General features: G+C 43.3%; 1 protein-coding gene across 4 annotated transcripts in view; it reads right to left on the bottom strand.

Moving 5' to 3' along the window:
* Window positions 1–16,690, bottom strand: part of Papss2 (3'-phosphoadenosine 5'-phosphosulfate synthase 2) — a 71,519-nt gene that overhangs the window by 12,383 nt on the left and 42,446 nt on the right. For 2 of the 4 annotated variants that reach the window (XM_006527064.4, NM_011864.3), the window contains exons 4-9: window positions 16,413–16,551; window positions 15,768–15,886; window positions 15,474–15,587; window positions 13,394–13,505; window positions 8,462–8,476; window positions 2,704–2,909 (exon numbers count right to left, since the gene is read on the bottom strand). In XM_006527064.4, coding sequence (XP_006527127.1) covers window positions 2,704–2,909; window positions 8,462–8,476; window positions 13,394–13,505; window positions 15,474–15,587; window positions 15,768–15,886; window positions 16,413–16,551 — 705 coding nt within the window. The remainder of the gene's footprint in view (window positions 1–2,703; window positions 2,910–8,461; window positions 8,477–13,393; window positions 13,506–15,473; window positions 15,588–15,767; window positions 15,887–16,412; window positions 16,552–16,690) is intronic. The other 2 variants (NM_001201470.1, NM_001360403.1) reach the window with 1 other exon arrangement.

Raw genomic sequence — 16,690 nt, 5'->3', positions numbered from 1 at the left:
GCTCAAGCCAGGACCAATGTCTCTCTCCTTGCTACCTGCAGATCTGGATGTAGAATTCTCAACTTCTCCAGCACCGTGTCTGCCGGCACATTGCCATTCTTCCCCACCATGACTACAGTAATCTACACCTCTGAAACTGTAAGGCAGCCCCAGTGAAATGCTTTTCTTTATAAGAACTGCCACGGTCATGCAGTTCTTCACAGCAGTAGAACTCTAAGACAGCTCAGGAGTGACCATAGTCAGGGAGCTGTGGAACAGAGGCAGGCCATTGCCTGGCTAACTGACAATTCTCTGCAAACATTCCCAGGGCCACTTGAAAGCACGAGGGCCACAGTTCCTTTTGTGAATAAAACCATTAAGAGATTTTGTGTTAAAAAAAAAATGTTAAAGTATGAGGATGAGTTTCAGTGTGTTAAGTAAGAATTCTTCTACCCAGTAAAACTCATGTGCTGTTTCCTTGCTGAATGTGCCTTTAGGCAACCCCAGTGTAATGGGTGTGGGGTGAATGCTTTCTCTCTGGCTATCTGTGACCTGGTTTTTGTCATTAGCTCCTCTTATGAACAGTAGTGTAGAGTCACCGACAATACTGTCAAAGACAAAGGGCACACCACCAATCTCCTTGGCTTCTAAGAAACTGACTGTAATGGCTGATAATTACAAGACAAGATGGGAAAAAAAAAAGTCATTCAAGTTCCCCCTAAGCATTCTCTGAGGTTAGCTTTATGTCTTTGGTGTAGGTCATGTGGGTTGAACCTAAAGAGGAGATAATGATAGACCGTTATTCTTCAGGCCACTGAAGAAAGATACAGTCCCAAACCTTTGTGATTACAATCATAAAAGAAATGGTCAGAAATGTAACTGAAGGCCCAAATGTAATATTCCTGGAGCAGCTATCTCAAAGATCTTCTGCCAGACTCAGAGGGAGGACGTCTCAGATGACTCTGAGCTGCCTGTGCATGCGGAGAGGTTTATCTTGAAGGCTGAGGGTTGTGTCCAGTAAGTGGAAGAGCTGGCTTCCTTTGCTCTCTGAGCTTTTTCTGTTGAGAATAAGGAGGCTCCAGGGGCCGCTCGCTGGGCCTTGAGCATGTCTTTCCTATCTTGTAACATTTCACAACTGAAAAATGTAATTTTTCTTCAAGGTCATCGGGCAGGAAATGCTTTTCAATATATTTTGGCCTCATCGTTTTGCCAGAAGACAAACGAAGGACAGTGTGCTTTGTCTATCACAAGGTCCTTGGGAGCCCTCTGGGGCTTGACTGCTCATTGGTGTTACCCATGAGCTTGAAAGCTAACCAAAGGGGGAAAAAAAATAGAGGAAAGCTAACCAAGCTAGGGAAGCGAAGAAGTCAAATTAGATTAGTAGTATCTCTCTTCACTTCCACCCTGATGCCTGTCTCTGATAAAGAATGGATTTGCATTCAGTTTCACAGAGCTGTACAGGAAGTGGCCTCTATCCAGTGACCCCCTCGCTAGCTCCTCCCCACCACTGTGTCACCAGCTGCCATTAGAAGTCGCTGAGGAATCTGATTTGGCTTTAGGGAGGAGCATTCACCCTGGTCAGATGAACAGCCACTGATGGCAATGTAGTATCTTCTTGGAAGTTAGCCACCATGTGTACTGGTCTGTGTTTATAGAAAGATGTCATTGACTCCCGTTCGCTGGCCACAGGACTTGAGCTCTGAGTTCTTTTCAGGGGTTGCTTGGGTTCTTTACGTGTGATCCTTATGCACTTTCAGGGGGTGGGGATGGGGCTTGTGTTGTTTTTGGATGTAGTCTTCTGTAACCAAACCTAGCCTTAAACTAGCAAACTAGCTATTTAACTGCTAACTGCCGCTCTTGCCTCTTGAGCTGTAGTGTTGGGATTTATGGGTTTTACCATCATACCTGGCTTCAGGACACAAAACAAAACGAAACAAAACCACCACAACATTTCTTTACTCAACCATGAATTTGGGGAGATGGCTTAGGCAATAAAGGTCTTGCTACATAAGCATGACATGAAGAAGGACCTGAGTTTAGATCCCCAGAATGCATGTAAAAATCTGGGTGCAGAGGCACATGGTCGTCCTCCAGGCCCTGAGAGGCAGAGAGGGTCACATCCTAGAGTTTGCTGGCCAGCTAGCTTTACCAAACCGGGGAGCTCTGGGTTCGGTAAGAGCCACTGACTCAAACCATCTGGTAGGGAGCAGTTGAGGACAATACTCTATGTTGTTCTCTGGCCTCCACGTCCATTCATACAGGCATATACACGCTCATGCACATGTGCATACACATGAACATATATTACATATGTACACATAAAAAACAAACAAACAGAATTTCTACTTGGAATGATGGTTCCGTTAGTCAAGTATTTGCCTCGTAAGTTTGAGGGCCTGAGTTCTGACCCCTAGAATGCATGTAAAAAGCCATGCACATGGTCTCAGTGATGGAGAGGTTAGAGGAAGTGACAAGAAGATGCTAGAAAGCTCCCTGGTGAGTTAGTCTAGCCTGTCTGGCAAAGCACCAGGCCTGTAAGAGACCCTGTCTCAAACCAAAGGTTGAAGGCACATACCCAAAGAAATGATACCCAAGGTTGTCCTCTGACCTCTGACACACATGCAATAATACACCTATAAATACAAGTGTACCTCCCTACCCCAAACCTACAGACACAAAAGTTGTTTTTTTTTTCTTAAGTCCTTGCAAAGGTTTTGTACTTACTTTGATATGGGGGTGCTTTGCAGTGGCTGTTCCCCACACACGAGAACAGCGCTCCTCTTTCCTATGCTCATAGAATTCAGGGTCCTGTAATAGAGCGACCCTCCGACCTTCGTACATCAAGGCAAATTTGCTGCACCCTTCGAGCCGTGCCTTGTCATCCGCAGAAACGGGCAATACAATGGGAATACTCATGTTGATGACTCCATCTGCAGAAAGACCCCCCCGTGAGGCATAAGTGTCATATTCCACGTGAGGCATTCTTCAGGGATGGCTAAGATGTGTACAGTCCTCCTTCCAAGCCTCTTCTGACCCAAGGCCAACAGAGACAGGCTGCTCTGGTTTCTTTAAGACTGGTAGGAGTTTCTTGACCAATTCCTGGTGTAAATTGCCTCAGTAAGTGACCTAGCTTTGAGGACAAGATGGAGATAACTTGCCTAGATTGCCTTTTAAAACTTTGGTGCTAATATTACTGCACTATCAAGAGTGAAGTCTTTTGTTGTTGTTAAGATTGATTATTTATTTATTTATTTAGGAGTGTGTGTGTTTACATGTGCGCATGCACACACATATGTATTATGCATATAGGTGCACCCAGAGACTAGAAGAGGGTTTCAGGTCCCCCAGAGCTAGAGTTATAGACAGATGTGAGCCTCCTAACATGGATGCTTAGAACTGAACTTGGGTCCTCCGGAAGAAGAGCTAATTCTCTTATACCACTGAGCCATCTCTCCAGCCCAAAGCTTAGTCTGTGAAAAACTAATGAAACAAAACAAAAGACTGGCCAAACCGAAAGCTCTTCTTGTTCTTGGAAATGAAGCTGTGTCAGTGTTTGGCATTGCCGACACAGTGTTTGGCATTGCTGACATAACTGAACTGAAAAGAAAGGGGAACAAAATCCGAGTTCACACCCCGGACAAGCAGCCCCTTGATGGCTACTCTAGTCCAGATGAAGCTCTATCTTCAAATGTTGTTAAGGGATTATTAAGCTCACTTCTCTGGGGAATATCAGTCTTGCTAGCTCAGCTACAGTAAAAACCATCACTCAAAAAAGCCATGGCTGTAGGGCTTGGAGAGCTGTTCCATGGTTAGGAGCACTTGCTCTTCTTGCAGAGGAAACAGATTTGATTCCCAGCACCTACACAATAGCTCACAACCAGTTGTAACTCCATTTCATGAGGGTCAGGTGTCCCCTTTTGGCATCTATAAGGCATTGCAGTCCTGTGCACTGACATACAAGCAGGCAAAACACCCATACATGTATAATAAAAATAAAGAAATCTTTTAAAAGAACATGAAAGTGAAAAATGGTACAAAGCCACTTGCTAAACTTTCCTAAGTGTGTACTTTCTCTAGCAAGTAAGACCTTCCTACCTCTGCCGAGTTTCCCACTTTAACAGAAACGTAGAGGAAGCTAGCTGCTCTAATTCCTCTGCATATAACACAGTACATCTTCATAACATGTCAACAGCTTTGCAGACACCAGACGGAAGAACTGGCAGTTAACTTTCTGTGCCGATGTGGCTGGGCCATGGTACCCAGGCATTTGAGCAAATATTCCCAGTTGTTTGTGTGGATTTTACTTTTAGATGACATTGACATTTAAAGCAGTGGGTCTCATCCAATCAGTGAAAGGATTGAAAAAATAGACCCATTTCCCCAGAAGAGGCGATTCAGGTAGCAGAATGGCCTTGCACTGAAATTGTACCTTTTCCTGGCCTTTCAGATTTTAAACCCAATAGGCTTCATAATCACATGAGCCAATGACTCTCACCCTCTCCCTCTTCCTGCCCATCCTTTCACCTCCCCCCTCCTCCTTCCCCCTCTTTCTCTCTCTTGGTTGTTTCTCTGGAGAGCATTGATATCTATATCTATATCTATATCTATATCTATATCTATATCTATATCTATATCCTATCTATCTATCTATCTATCTATCTATCTATCTATCTATCTATCTATCTATCTATCTATCTAATGTAAAATATAGAGTATTAGTTACCCTTTCTCAAAACAAACAAACCAAAAAAGTAAGGTGCTGCAGACATGGTTCAACAATTAAGGACACAACCTGCTCTTGCAGAGGACCCTAGCAGGCAGCTCGGCATGCTTATATCTCCAGCTCCAGATAATCAGATGCCTCTGGTGTCTGTGGGCTGCTGGACTCATGTGCATATGCTCACACATAGACAAATCATTTAAAATAAGTTTAAAAAATACAAATTCAAAGAGGTTTCTCACTATAGACACCCTAGAGGTGTCTCAAGTTTCCTTATGAGGAGTGTGTGTATGTGTGTGCATATGTGGTGTGTTTGTGTATGTATGTATGTATGCATGTGTGTATATGTGTACATGTATGTGTATATTTGCATATGCGTGTATATGTATGTGTGTGTATATTTCTGTGTGTGTGAGTTTCTGTATGTACATGTGTTTGTTTTAGTGAAGCTGTAGATTGTTAAATCTACAAGGCCTTTCACATGCTAGGCAAGCAGGGTATCAATGAGGTACCAACTCAAACAATTTTTATGTGTGATGTGAGTGAATAGGAGGCTTTAAAAATTGTGGGGTTTATTTAGTTGTTGTTTTGATTTTGAAAAAGTTTCTTGTAGCACAGGCTGCCCTAGAACTAATAGGCTAGGATGACCTTGAACTGCTGATAGATCTTAAGTACTGGGAACACAGGCCCTGTACCATCAGGCCCAGCGAAGGGTTTGTTGTGTTGTTTTAATATGAACAGTAGCCACGTGTAGTAACCATGCCTGCTTGTAAACCCAGCATTGGGGCTAGAGATAGGATAGATTATCAGGACTTCAGAGCATCCTGCACTATAATAGTGAGTTTGAGCCTAGCCTGGGCTGAGACTATCTCAAACTCCACTCCCAGACCCTCCAAGAAGTATGAACATTTTGAAGAATTTTTAGATAAAATGGTTAAAAAGATGTAATTGCTTTCCAGTTTGAAACTTAAAAAAAAAAACTGGCTCTCATTTCTTAATGATGATTTCTTAGTGTGAAAATTATGACTGTCTCCTTTTGTCTCTCTTTTGCTTGCATGCTCAATGTTCTAACTTGACTGTCTCTCTCGACTGTATGTACAGATAAAAAAAATAAGGGCCTTGGTTTGATGTGTAACATGAAAGACCCAGAGTGAGATCAGGGTTCGGAAGCGAATGGGAGGGCCGAACAAAGAGGACATCCTCTAGGGATAGAGAATACACTTGTTTTATTTGTGGGTGCGAGCAAATGTGAATCAATGAAGTCCCCAGATGTCAAATACTTTAGAATGCATCTGACAGGTAAAGGTCTGTGTTGTTCTCGTGTGGGATATAAAACTCCTTGGCAGCTATGAAGCCCAGTTGCAGGGATATCACTTTGTCCTCCCCAACTCTCTCAAGTTAGTAAGACCTAAAAGAACGTCCCAGGTACCAACGGCAGCTGCCAGCGGCTCAGACTCGAGTCTGCCATAAAAGCCTGCAGTATCCAGTCGATGCCTTTACAGACTGCAGATTAGATAGCACGTAGGAAGATTTTGTTGTCAAAGTGACTCTCTCTCAAAGATCACTGGAAGCAGGAGCACCCAGCCCCTTTGCAGAGAACACCAAACTCAAAGTGGGGTTTTCTTGATAAAAAACGAGGTAGCAGAGTGTAGCTCCCCAGGTTGCCGGGGAAACCCAGCTGTAAAGTACGTATTAATAGAACCACAACTAAGACTACCAGGAAAGGGGGAGCTAATAAAGGGCAACACATTCAGGAATGCTCCAGTCCTAAGGAGAAATCATGCTCTCTGTAGGTGGCATACAGAGGACACCACAGAGAGAGACCGCCATGCTCCATTCTGATTATACACGCTTGACTAGACGGAGAGAAAGCAAACTGCAAAGCAAAGGTCAAAGGGCTATCAGGAAGCCTAGCCGCGCCTGCAGCACGCCAGCAACACTGATGTCCCAAGGACACGTTGTTTTCCAGCTGCAGACTGGGCTTAGTGAACACCCACAGTGATGGGGAACTCTCCCTCTTTTCAAGATAAAAGACTCACTTGTGGTCTCACATGGACAGGACTCTTGCTAAGTAATAATCCCAAGTGCTCCTATATGCCCAGGACTGCAAAGCTGTGTGGGCGTGGACGCGCTTAATGTGGGTCTCTAGCTTCTTCCTCTGCTCTTGGCTTTTTGTATATAAGTATATATATATATGTATGTATGTGTGTGTGTGTGTGTGTATGTATGTATGTATATTTGTTTGTTTGTGGCATTGGTGGGGATTGAACTCAGGGCTTCATACACAGGAGGCAAGCGGTCTACCTTATTAACAGTCCCAGCCTTCTCTCTACATTGTTTTAAAAGACTTATTTTTAAATTATATGTATCTGTGTGTGGTTAAGGGCAGGTGAGTGTTCATGTTCATGGTAGTCGGAGGCATTCATTGGATTCCCCTGGAGCTAGATTTACAGATGGTTGTGAGATGCCCAACATGGGCTCTAGGACTCCAACTCCCATCCTCTCTCTGTAGGAGCAGAACGTGCTCTTAACCACGAAACCTTGTCTCCAGCATCTTTTCTACTTAGAAAACAAAATAAAACAAGACGCTTAAAATTCTACGTGCCTGGGTGTTTTGCCTGCATACCATGTATGTGCAGTGCTCAAAGAGGCCAGAGGAGGGAGTCAGCTTCCCTGGAACTGGAGTTAGAAATGGTTGTGAGCTGCCACGTGGTTGCTAGGAACCAAGTCCCGGTCCTTTGCAAGAGCTACAAATGCGCTTAACCACTGAGCCATCTCTCCAGGCTCTCCGGTTTGTTTTTATACATAAGCCTGTGCTACAGCTGAGCTAGCCGAGCATCCTCTGTGGCTTCAGACATTCCTCGAGCCTTTGGCTGTTCCCTTCATGTGTTTCAGCTCTGTTGAGAGTTCCCTTGACTGGTCCATTATGTTTTATCTTGTTTTTGGAAGAGTATTGTTGTTTTAACCATAGGAAACCCAACAGATAATTTCCTGTCTGATTGGATTATTTTTCTTTTGCTTTAAACAATTGTCAAGTCTTTTCTCTTCAGCATCGTAGATCTACTTATTGGCTGCTTAGACATTTTCTTTCCAAAAAATAAAATTAATCTTTATTGCATAATTTGGTCTTTTAAAGAAAAAAAATGATAAAAATGATCTCTGAGACAAATGATACGTTTGGAATTTTACCTCATTCTGACACAATGTAGAAATTCATAGTCTCGGTAAGTGTGTATTTTTAGTTCTGTAACCATCAATTACTATAGCTTGCAATTAAGTCCATGCATAATCAGACTTGCAAACAAACAAGGAACGATCGTACATAGTCCAACCAGATACATTTATTTTAAATGAAATCTAAAATGGATTTCTCCACTGTCTAAAAAGGTTTTGTAAGTGTGATAGAAAATTTTAATTTCAATTTTCTGAAACTTAAAGGGAACCAGAACTCATTAGACGATCATAAATTCAAAAGAACTCAGGAACAAAGTGCGCAGTGGTAACTCAGAAACATGTTTGCTGATGTCAGCCAAACTCAACACTACAAATAAAACAATTTCATCTGATCCAGAAATTTCCTGTCGTTTGGACTTGAATAAACAGAAAAATGTGGTATGATTTTACTGTAACTGGTTGGATTATGAACTGAGCAATTCCAACTGGTAATTTGGATTCTTAAAAATTTTATCCTTAATTTAAAAAAAAATTAATATGACATATCTAATTACAATAATTTAACTACTTGGAAAGTGAAGTACATACCACGGGGAACCACGCCTAGAGAAATATAAACACAAGAGACATGTTTTCAGCACTCCACCACGAAAATCTTTTTCTTCTTCTTTTTTCTTTTTTTTAACAAAAATCTTTAAGTAACAATGTCAATGAACAAATTCCTATTATGACACTTCACACAGGCAACACGCACATCTTTTCAGTTCCTTCTTATGCTATTTTTAAAAACAGGCACATGACACCAAATATATGGTAATACTGTTTTTGTGTGTGTGTGCACTCTAAAAACATTGTTCAACGGATTATCTCTTTGATATAATTATAACACATGTTCGTTACGCTTTTAATTTCAGCAGTCCTGCTAAATGGTTTCCAAACCAGGCTTTGGGAGAACATGTAGTCAGAAACAACTGTAGAATGTAGGAGCCGGAGGTTTAGAGGACCTGACAGCATGCCCAGGGAAGTAAACACAAGTGTTGGGGTCATCAGAACCTGTATTTGAATGCAAGCTTCAGGTGAGATTCCCGCCCTTGGTAACACTTTTTACCTTATAAAGACTAAAACATCTTCATTCAGGTTAAATGGATAACCAACCTCAACCTCTAGTTGTGGTGCTTAGCAAACACTGGCGGTATATGTGGGGACCTGCATCCCTGCCTTGGAAAGTTAGCTGATGGAGACTTTAAATAACGGAGTTCTCTTTATCCCAACACCCAACAGCACATGGGACGTTTCTGCTAGGAGGGCCCGTGACAACCCTGAAACTATATTTCCAGTGAGAGAGAAAATAAGAGAAGACATGGATGTGAAATAGAAACCCATAAATACCACAAGCATGGTTGCTTCGCAGGAACTTTGTTTTTGTATTATTCTATTTTCTTTTAGTTTTGTACTAAATAGACTGAATTGTATTTTTAAACTCAGGGTAAAATGGGAACCTTTTAGAAAATTAAAACTAACAAAATATTTCATTTAGGAGGCAGAGTGAGATTGGCATCTGTTGCTTGCAGATTGTAAGTAACCAAGAGATTCACAGTTTGGAGGTAGAAAGATGTAGCCATGTGTCTGTGTGTTTCTGTGTTTCTGTGTGTCTGTGTGTTTGCATGGCTATGTGGTTATGTGTCTGTGTATCTGTGTGGCTTTGTGACTGTGTGGTTGTGTGGCTGTGTGACTGTGTGGCTGTGTGGCTGTGTGGCTGAGTGGTTGTGTGGCTGTGGCCACACAATTATTTCAGTATCGATGGTGACTCAAACCTTCATGAACTGTCAAAGATGAAATAATAGCCGGGTGTGGTGGTACACACCTTTAATCCCAGCACTTGGGAGGCAGAGGCAGGCGGATTTCTGAGTTCGAGGCCAGCCTGGTCTACAGAGTGAGTTCCAGGACAGCCAGGACTATACAGAGAAACCCTGCCTCGAAAAACAAAAAAAGAAAACCCAAAAAACAAAAAACAGGAAAAAAAAACCAAAAAACAAAGATGAAGTAATATCTATATGAATGATACCTTACATGCCTTCATATATATATATATGTGTGTGTGTGTGTGTGTGTATGTGTGTGTGTGTGTATTTTCTTATGTATAGTCTGATATATTTGCCACTTTCTGGAGCTTAGGTGTTTCTCAATTTAAAAGCCATCACACTGGGCACAGGCTTCAAGGAGACTATGGCATGGGAAGTGTATTGGGCTCAAGTAGCCTCCCCCAGATGTCACAGCCTGGGGAATTCAGAGTGCACTGGTTTAAAGAGATGTGGCATGTGGCAAGAATCCACTTCTGCCATTGGATGTGGGCAGAGAAGCTATCCTGTCTACTCTTTTCTCAGGCCCTCCCTGTCCACAGCAGCTAGGCGAGCCCTGCTATGTACATGCTCAGTAAGGAGCTAATTACATTATCTGGACTGACTCAAGCCAATACAACTTCAGATAAGCCATTTCAGGTTTCTAACCATCTGTAGCAGGGGTGCATTTCTGATAATAGCTAACATGTATGGGACTTTACTATTGCATAGGGCATTTTTCTGAAACATTCAATATCCCAGAGAGGTGGATACCATCATTATCATCACCACCATGCAGACCAGAGATCTAATGTCAGTGAATTGACGTATTAGGTAGGTTCACAGCTGATCACTGACAGATAAATCCAGAACAGTTTGGTTTCAGAGCTTCAGAGCTCTCACTATTATATAATTATATTACCTCAAGCTAGGCTAAAACTAAACGAAGAGTGAGACTCATCTATGATATCTTTGTTCAGTACAAAGAATTGAACCCACGACCTCACCAATGCTAGGAAAGGGCACTACCACACAGCTGTGTCCCTGGCTCTCTTTTCCTCTTTTCTTTTGAGGTAGGGTCTCACTAACTTGTCGAGGCTGTCTTTCTCTTTCATCCTCCAAATTGGCTTGAATTATAGACCCATGCCCTCTATTTTTTATTTTAATTTTTAAAAAATTTCTACCTTATGTATATGAGTGTCCTGCCTACAGGTATGTGCATCACATGTGTGCAGTGCCCATGAAGGCCAGAAGAGGGCATCAGGTTCCCTGTTTTGGGCTGCCATGTGGGTGCTAAGAAATGGGTCCTCTGGAAGTCAGTGGTCTTAACCACTGAGCCCTCTGTGCCCTCTGTTTTTATCAGTTAATTTACATAAAAACCGAGGAGGCTTTGGGAGCCATGTAGATCTTCGAATCCTGGACTATGTAAGTGCAGTGGACTCTAGCTGTAGAGTAGTTGCAGAGACTCAGTCAACAGAGAATTTCTTTAAGAACAAAGTGAGCCTCATAGAAAGTCCCAGAAATGACCTGCAGGGGTTATGGAAAGTGCACAAACATCCAGCCTGGAACATAGTCTTTAACATATCCATGCTGGAGCCTCAGCATAGAGCGAGCCATGTAGATTATGAACGTATTGATTTAAAGCATAATCAGCCTCCTAGGGCGTCCTGGTCTGAGACTGACACAAAGGGAGTGAGTATTTTTCTGTTCACGGACACTGGCACTGAGAACTTCAGTGTTTGGATGAATGTTGAATGCAGAGATCCACACAGCAAGTTCCACGTAGTTTTGGACTGGATGTGGGGACACAGGAAGTACACACCAGGAATGCCTACAAACACTTGGGTTTGGGTTTTGGAAAGAACTGAGATTGAACAAGCAGAGAGAGGGGCTTGGGCAGGGGACTCCAGGAAGGACTCTAATAGTAATGGGAAAGTGATCAGGTTAGGAGCCTTAAGGGAAATAGAATCGAAAGGAAATGGAAACGATATGAGAGAGTGGAGAGCTGTTGCCCCAGTCATCCAGAAGGATTATCTATGTCTTCATCTTTTGGAGTCACGGACTCTCTTAAGGATCTAGAGAAAGCTACCACCTCAACCCAGGAACATTTCCTTTCATACCTCTCTCAAAAGAGAAGACATAAGATGCTTTATTCCTTCTGTAGTCTAGGACCTCAGGCTAAGGACCCTTTACCTCACCGACCCCAGCAGCCCTATTTGCCATTCAGGCATTTTTCTTTCTGGAGCGATTCTTGTACAAGACACTCTTTGGAACAAATCCTCTTCTCTCAATGCGTTTCCCTGTGGTCACAGCTCCAGCCTGGACTCTCATTCATAGCCAGCCTCTCTGATATGGCTGGCTGCTAAACCCAATATGCCCTTGATGCAGCCGTGTTTAGTATGTGTCAAAAACAAGATATCAAGATAAATGTCGTATTTCCTTCTTTGGGTATCCTGAACTTCTATAGCCCATTGGAAAGGACACCTGGAGAGCAGCCTGGTGCAGAAGGCGTACTAGACAGGAGTTCTGACTGTGGTCATGGGGCATCGCTTATAAGCTTTAAAATGTTAGCATTGGGGGTTGGGGATTTAGCTCAGTGGTAGAGCGCTTGCCTAGGAAGCTCAAGGCCCTGGGTTCGGTCCTCAGCTCTGGAAAAAAAAATGTGAGCATTGATTCTGAGCTCAGTGTCCTCCTCTGAGAAGTGGGTATTTTCTAGAGATTTTATAAAAATCAAACAAAACAGTGCCTGTTACAGCAAGGTAGGCTTAAATCAAGTGTGCTTTTGGATGGTGCTTAATCTCGGAAACAAAGGCTTCTGGTCGCGGGGCACGCTTAGTCACAGCAGAGGGATAAAGGTGTGCTCTAGTCGGTCTTAGAATTCTGCTTCTAGGCCGTTCCCTAGGCAACAGCCTCAGTCCCAGAGAATCTTTCCAAAGACCGAGCATCTGATTTGGTCTTTTCTTCCTAATAGGCCTAAAGCCTTGCCCAGGATTATACATTCAGTGTGAGTCTAAAGAACTTCTTCCCTACCTGGCAGCTATTTCCCCACGGTCTTGAAATAGAAAAATCCATGTCTGAGGACTGCAGGGGACTCCAGGAAGGAAATTCTTAGAGAGCAGCTTAGAATTCTGAATAGCACTTGCTTCCAACCTGGACCAGATCAGTGTTTTTCTAAAGTCATTAGTCCGTGGTATGGAAGTTATCATCACATTCCCTTGTCAGGGTTCAGAGGATGAAACCATCTTCCTCTGTCGTGTGAGGGTGCGAGCGCTGACAGATCAGCAGCCACCAAGGAAAGCAGGGATTTCAAACCAGGACACCTTGTGATGGGTGCAATGTGGAGGAAGGGAGGTGCTTGTGAGTCAGTAAACTGTGATGAGATCTAAACTTGTGGATGCTCCCACATGGTGCTTCTGCATACCAAACCCAGCAAAGAACACGGGAACTTGGAGCCGCGATGGTTTCAAGTAAAGCCTTCATTTCTCAGCAACTTGGCTTTACATAATAAATCCTTTGAGAATGAAAAACAAAATTTCTAAAAATGGAAGCAGATGTAATAGAAGGGACGCACAGTAATCAATACAGCTGTTCTAGGGTCTTCAATCCAGAGGTTAGTGGTCCTGTCCATGTGCAAACTTGTATCTCTCATGGGATAAGCAGGAAGAGACAACATAAAACCTACCGTCCAGTAGAGTGTCGAAGTGTAGAGTTTGCAAGTACTCCTTCTCCCGCATAAAGCCTTTGAGGGGAGTGGCCCAGCCTTCACTCAGAATCTGCACCCACTGCAGATCCAGCTGGAAAACACAGAAAACAAGGGGGTGTGTCCATGGCGGCTCTCTCTCAGCCGTCAGGCCCCAGGGTAGGTCTCCATCTCTTTAACTCAGTTGGCAGGAGGATGACGGAAGGATGTCTGTGTCCTAAGTGTTCCCACATGCTCTATGAACCTCTCATTCAGGAGCCAGCTATGTGTATACAGGGTTAGAACGCTCCTATAAAAGAGCGATCACATGACTCCCAATTGAGATTATTTAAATACTTTCAGCTCTAACTGTTTCCATAATAGGAAAGAAAATTAAAAATTCACTGGTTCCCCCCTCCCCCAAATATTGGCTGTCTTGCCCTTTTCATTAGACGCAGTTACTGATCCTTTGCCTGACCTGAGCAAGCCACAGACTCTAAGATAAAGGTCAATGTTATCATGGTATGAAAACCCTTTAAGCTCTGGCCCTAGGAGTCACAGAGGATGCCCATCTCCTTTTGCTCCCCAATTGGGACCAATTTACCAATGTTCCAAGGAAATGTGTGGTGGAAACACACAGCCACTTCCAGCTGAGAGGATGATAGAGGCTATGCTTCGTCCTCTTGACCACCCTTGAAGCTCTATGGACTGCTTCAAAACTTAGCACACAGGTCACTGCTCTGAAACCTTTCCTGTCATCCGTGTGACCCGAAGAACCACCCATTAGGTCCTGAGGTTCTCTGCCCCTCAGACCACTCAGATGCAGGAACTCAGAGCACTCACTTTGATGTGCTCACTTGTCTGCCCAGAGGATGGAGGCACTTGGGTTCATTATACAAAGTCAGAGGTCTCCATTCATAAATCATTTGTGAGGTCCTAATTACCAAAATCAAGTACCCTATTAACCCGTCTCATTAAATCTCCAAATTTATAATGAACTAAAAAAAAATAGCAAAAGAGACTTGACCATCTTTATGCACAAGAAAGACTGATCCATAAAAATGCTATAAGCAGGTCAGTATCTGGGCTTGCATCTCACGTCTTCCAGCTAACGAAATCAATGCAATGGACTGCCTCTGCCTTTCCTCAGGTTGGAGTCTTCCTGATGTGGCATGGGTGCAATCTGCAAAGAAGCTTCTAAAAGAACTACTTGTTCTTGCTCATCTTGTATCATATAGTCTCCATACTTGGCCTTGCATCTCAGATATGGGGCTCTAAGGACATATCTGAGGATGACTGCTTTATCCAAGAGGTTATGCATAGAACACCTCCGCAGGTGTGAGGTGACTGTAGCTATAAACTTTCTCAAAAGGCTTATCTTTGACCTGTTGGTTGTTTTATTCTTGCCTATGGTGGCTGTCATTTCACGGCACAAAAAAACCATGTTCTTCCCAGTAACCACTTTGTGTTTATAGAAGCATCCTGCCAGGACCAGCACCCCTTCCTGAGGTGCCATGGATGTATACATCGCAACAGAATCAGCAGACACACAGCGAAAAGCTCTTCTTGTTTTAGATTAGTGCTTTTTCCCCTTTGTATTCTTTCACACTTGCCGAAGAAGCACTTACATTCTGGACAAACTTCTCAGCCATTGCTAACAAATGATCCCTGGAATTTCATTTCAGCAGGAATGAAGGTGCAGGGGAGCTATGCAAATTGTCCTATGCAAATACATTTGCAGGGTGAGGGGGTGGGGAATGTCTTCATAGACTCACCTTTACTCAATATTTCTTATGGTCAAAGGAATTGTCGGGCCTACGAGATGCCTCAGGGGCTGAAGGTGCTTGCCACCAAGCCTGATAACTTGAGTTCAATCCCCATACATGGTGAAAGGAAGAAGGAAACTGACTGCTACATGCTGTCCTGACTCCACTCATGAAGTATAGTATATCACACGTGCGTGCACACACACACACACACACACACACACACACTGAAGGTAGTTTTAAAGAAAAATTGTATAATAGTTTATAATGTTAGATTCTAAGAAGCCTGAGTCTCTGACCAGTCTGTATTCTCCTACCTTGGTAATTGGTAGTGATGGGAGAGTCTCTGCCTCAGCTCGGATTTGATCGACTTTGTTTTCTGGCACAAAGAGTTCGTGGATGCCTTTGATGGTGGTGTGGGGTACAATGTTCTGTGGGAAACGAAATTGGCAATAGTTACTGAGATTGGCCAGGGAATAAAGAAACTCAGATTATCTTTCAACACACACACATGCACACGCACACACACATGCACACACACATGCACACGCACACACACACACACACACACACACACACACTGAACACACTGGCAAGAACCACCCTCCTACCTGCTCCTGCAAAAGTTCCACCACCTGTTGCACACAGTCGCTTACTGAAGACAGGTTGGTCTTCAGCACACACTCTGGAGTTTCAGGTTTCTCATAGTCAGAATCGATGCCTGTAAACCCTGCGGAGTATAAGATCTAAATCATATCTGTGTCTGTGGAAGAATGCTGTCAACCCAAGAGGCACAACATAGAATGCACTAATGTGTTAAGCTGAAAATGTGATTTGTAACTAAGACTTTGAACAGTCCATCCTTGACTCCCTGCTGTAGATAAGAAAGTGTAGATAAGAAAGATACAGCTGTATTTTCAGTATGGAAAGCCTTGTGTTAGTAATGACACCCGGCAGAAACCAAGCCTGCTGCTGCTGATTAGAATACAAAAGGGAAGGAAGGAAGAAATTCTGCGAGACTCATTCCTAAGTCTGAATTCATCTATCTGTCTGCTTTCTCTGAATGCCACTCCTTCTGCCTGAGGTGACAGTTCCTTCAAAGATAATCCTAAAAGGCCACGACCATTCTGAACACACTGAGCGTGTGCTTTCTGCAGCCGGGACAGAGTGTGTAGCTTCAGACAGATTTCTAAAGACAGAATCAGAAGACTGGCAGGGTCAGTAACTTTCAGAGGCGCTGCTGGCTACTTTCATACCTTTAATCTCTCCTGCTCGGGCTCGTTTGTAGAGTCCTTTTACGTCTCGGCTTTCACAGATATTTAAAGGCGCATCTACAAAGATCTCAAAGAACGGGAGTCCTGCTGATTCGTGGATTTTTCGGGCATTCTCACGATCCTGAAAGATCGTGTGTTTAAAAATATAAAAAGAGAGCAAGAGTGGAGGGGTATGCCCATAAACCCAGCACCAGGAAAGTAGAAGCAGGATGAAGAGATTCAAGGACAGCTTGGAAGGGGAGGGCCAGGCCTGAGTGAGC

The sequence above is a fragment of the Mus musculus genome, chromosome 19 (assembly GCF_000001635.26).
Source record: "Mus musculus strain C57BL/6J chromosome 19, GRCm38.p6 C57BL/6J".
Lineage (NCBI taxonomy): Eukaryota > Metazoa > Chordata > Mammalia > Rodentia > Muridae > Mus > Mus musculus.
The sequence above is the reverse complement of the archived record's forward strand: the minus strand, read 5'-3'. Positions and strand labels throughout refer to the sequence as shown.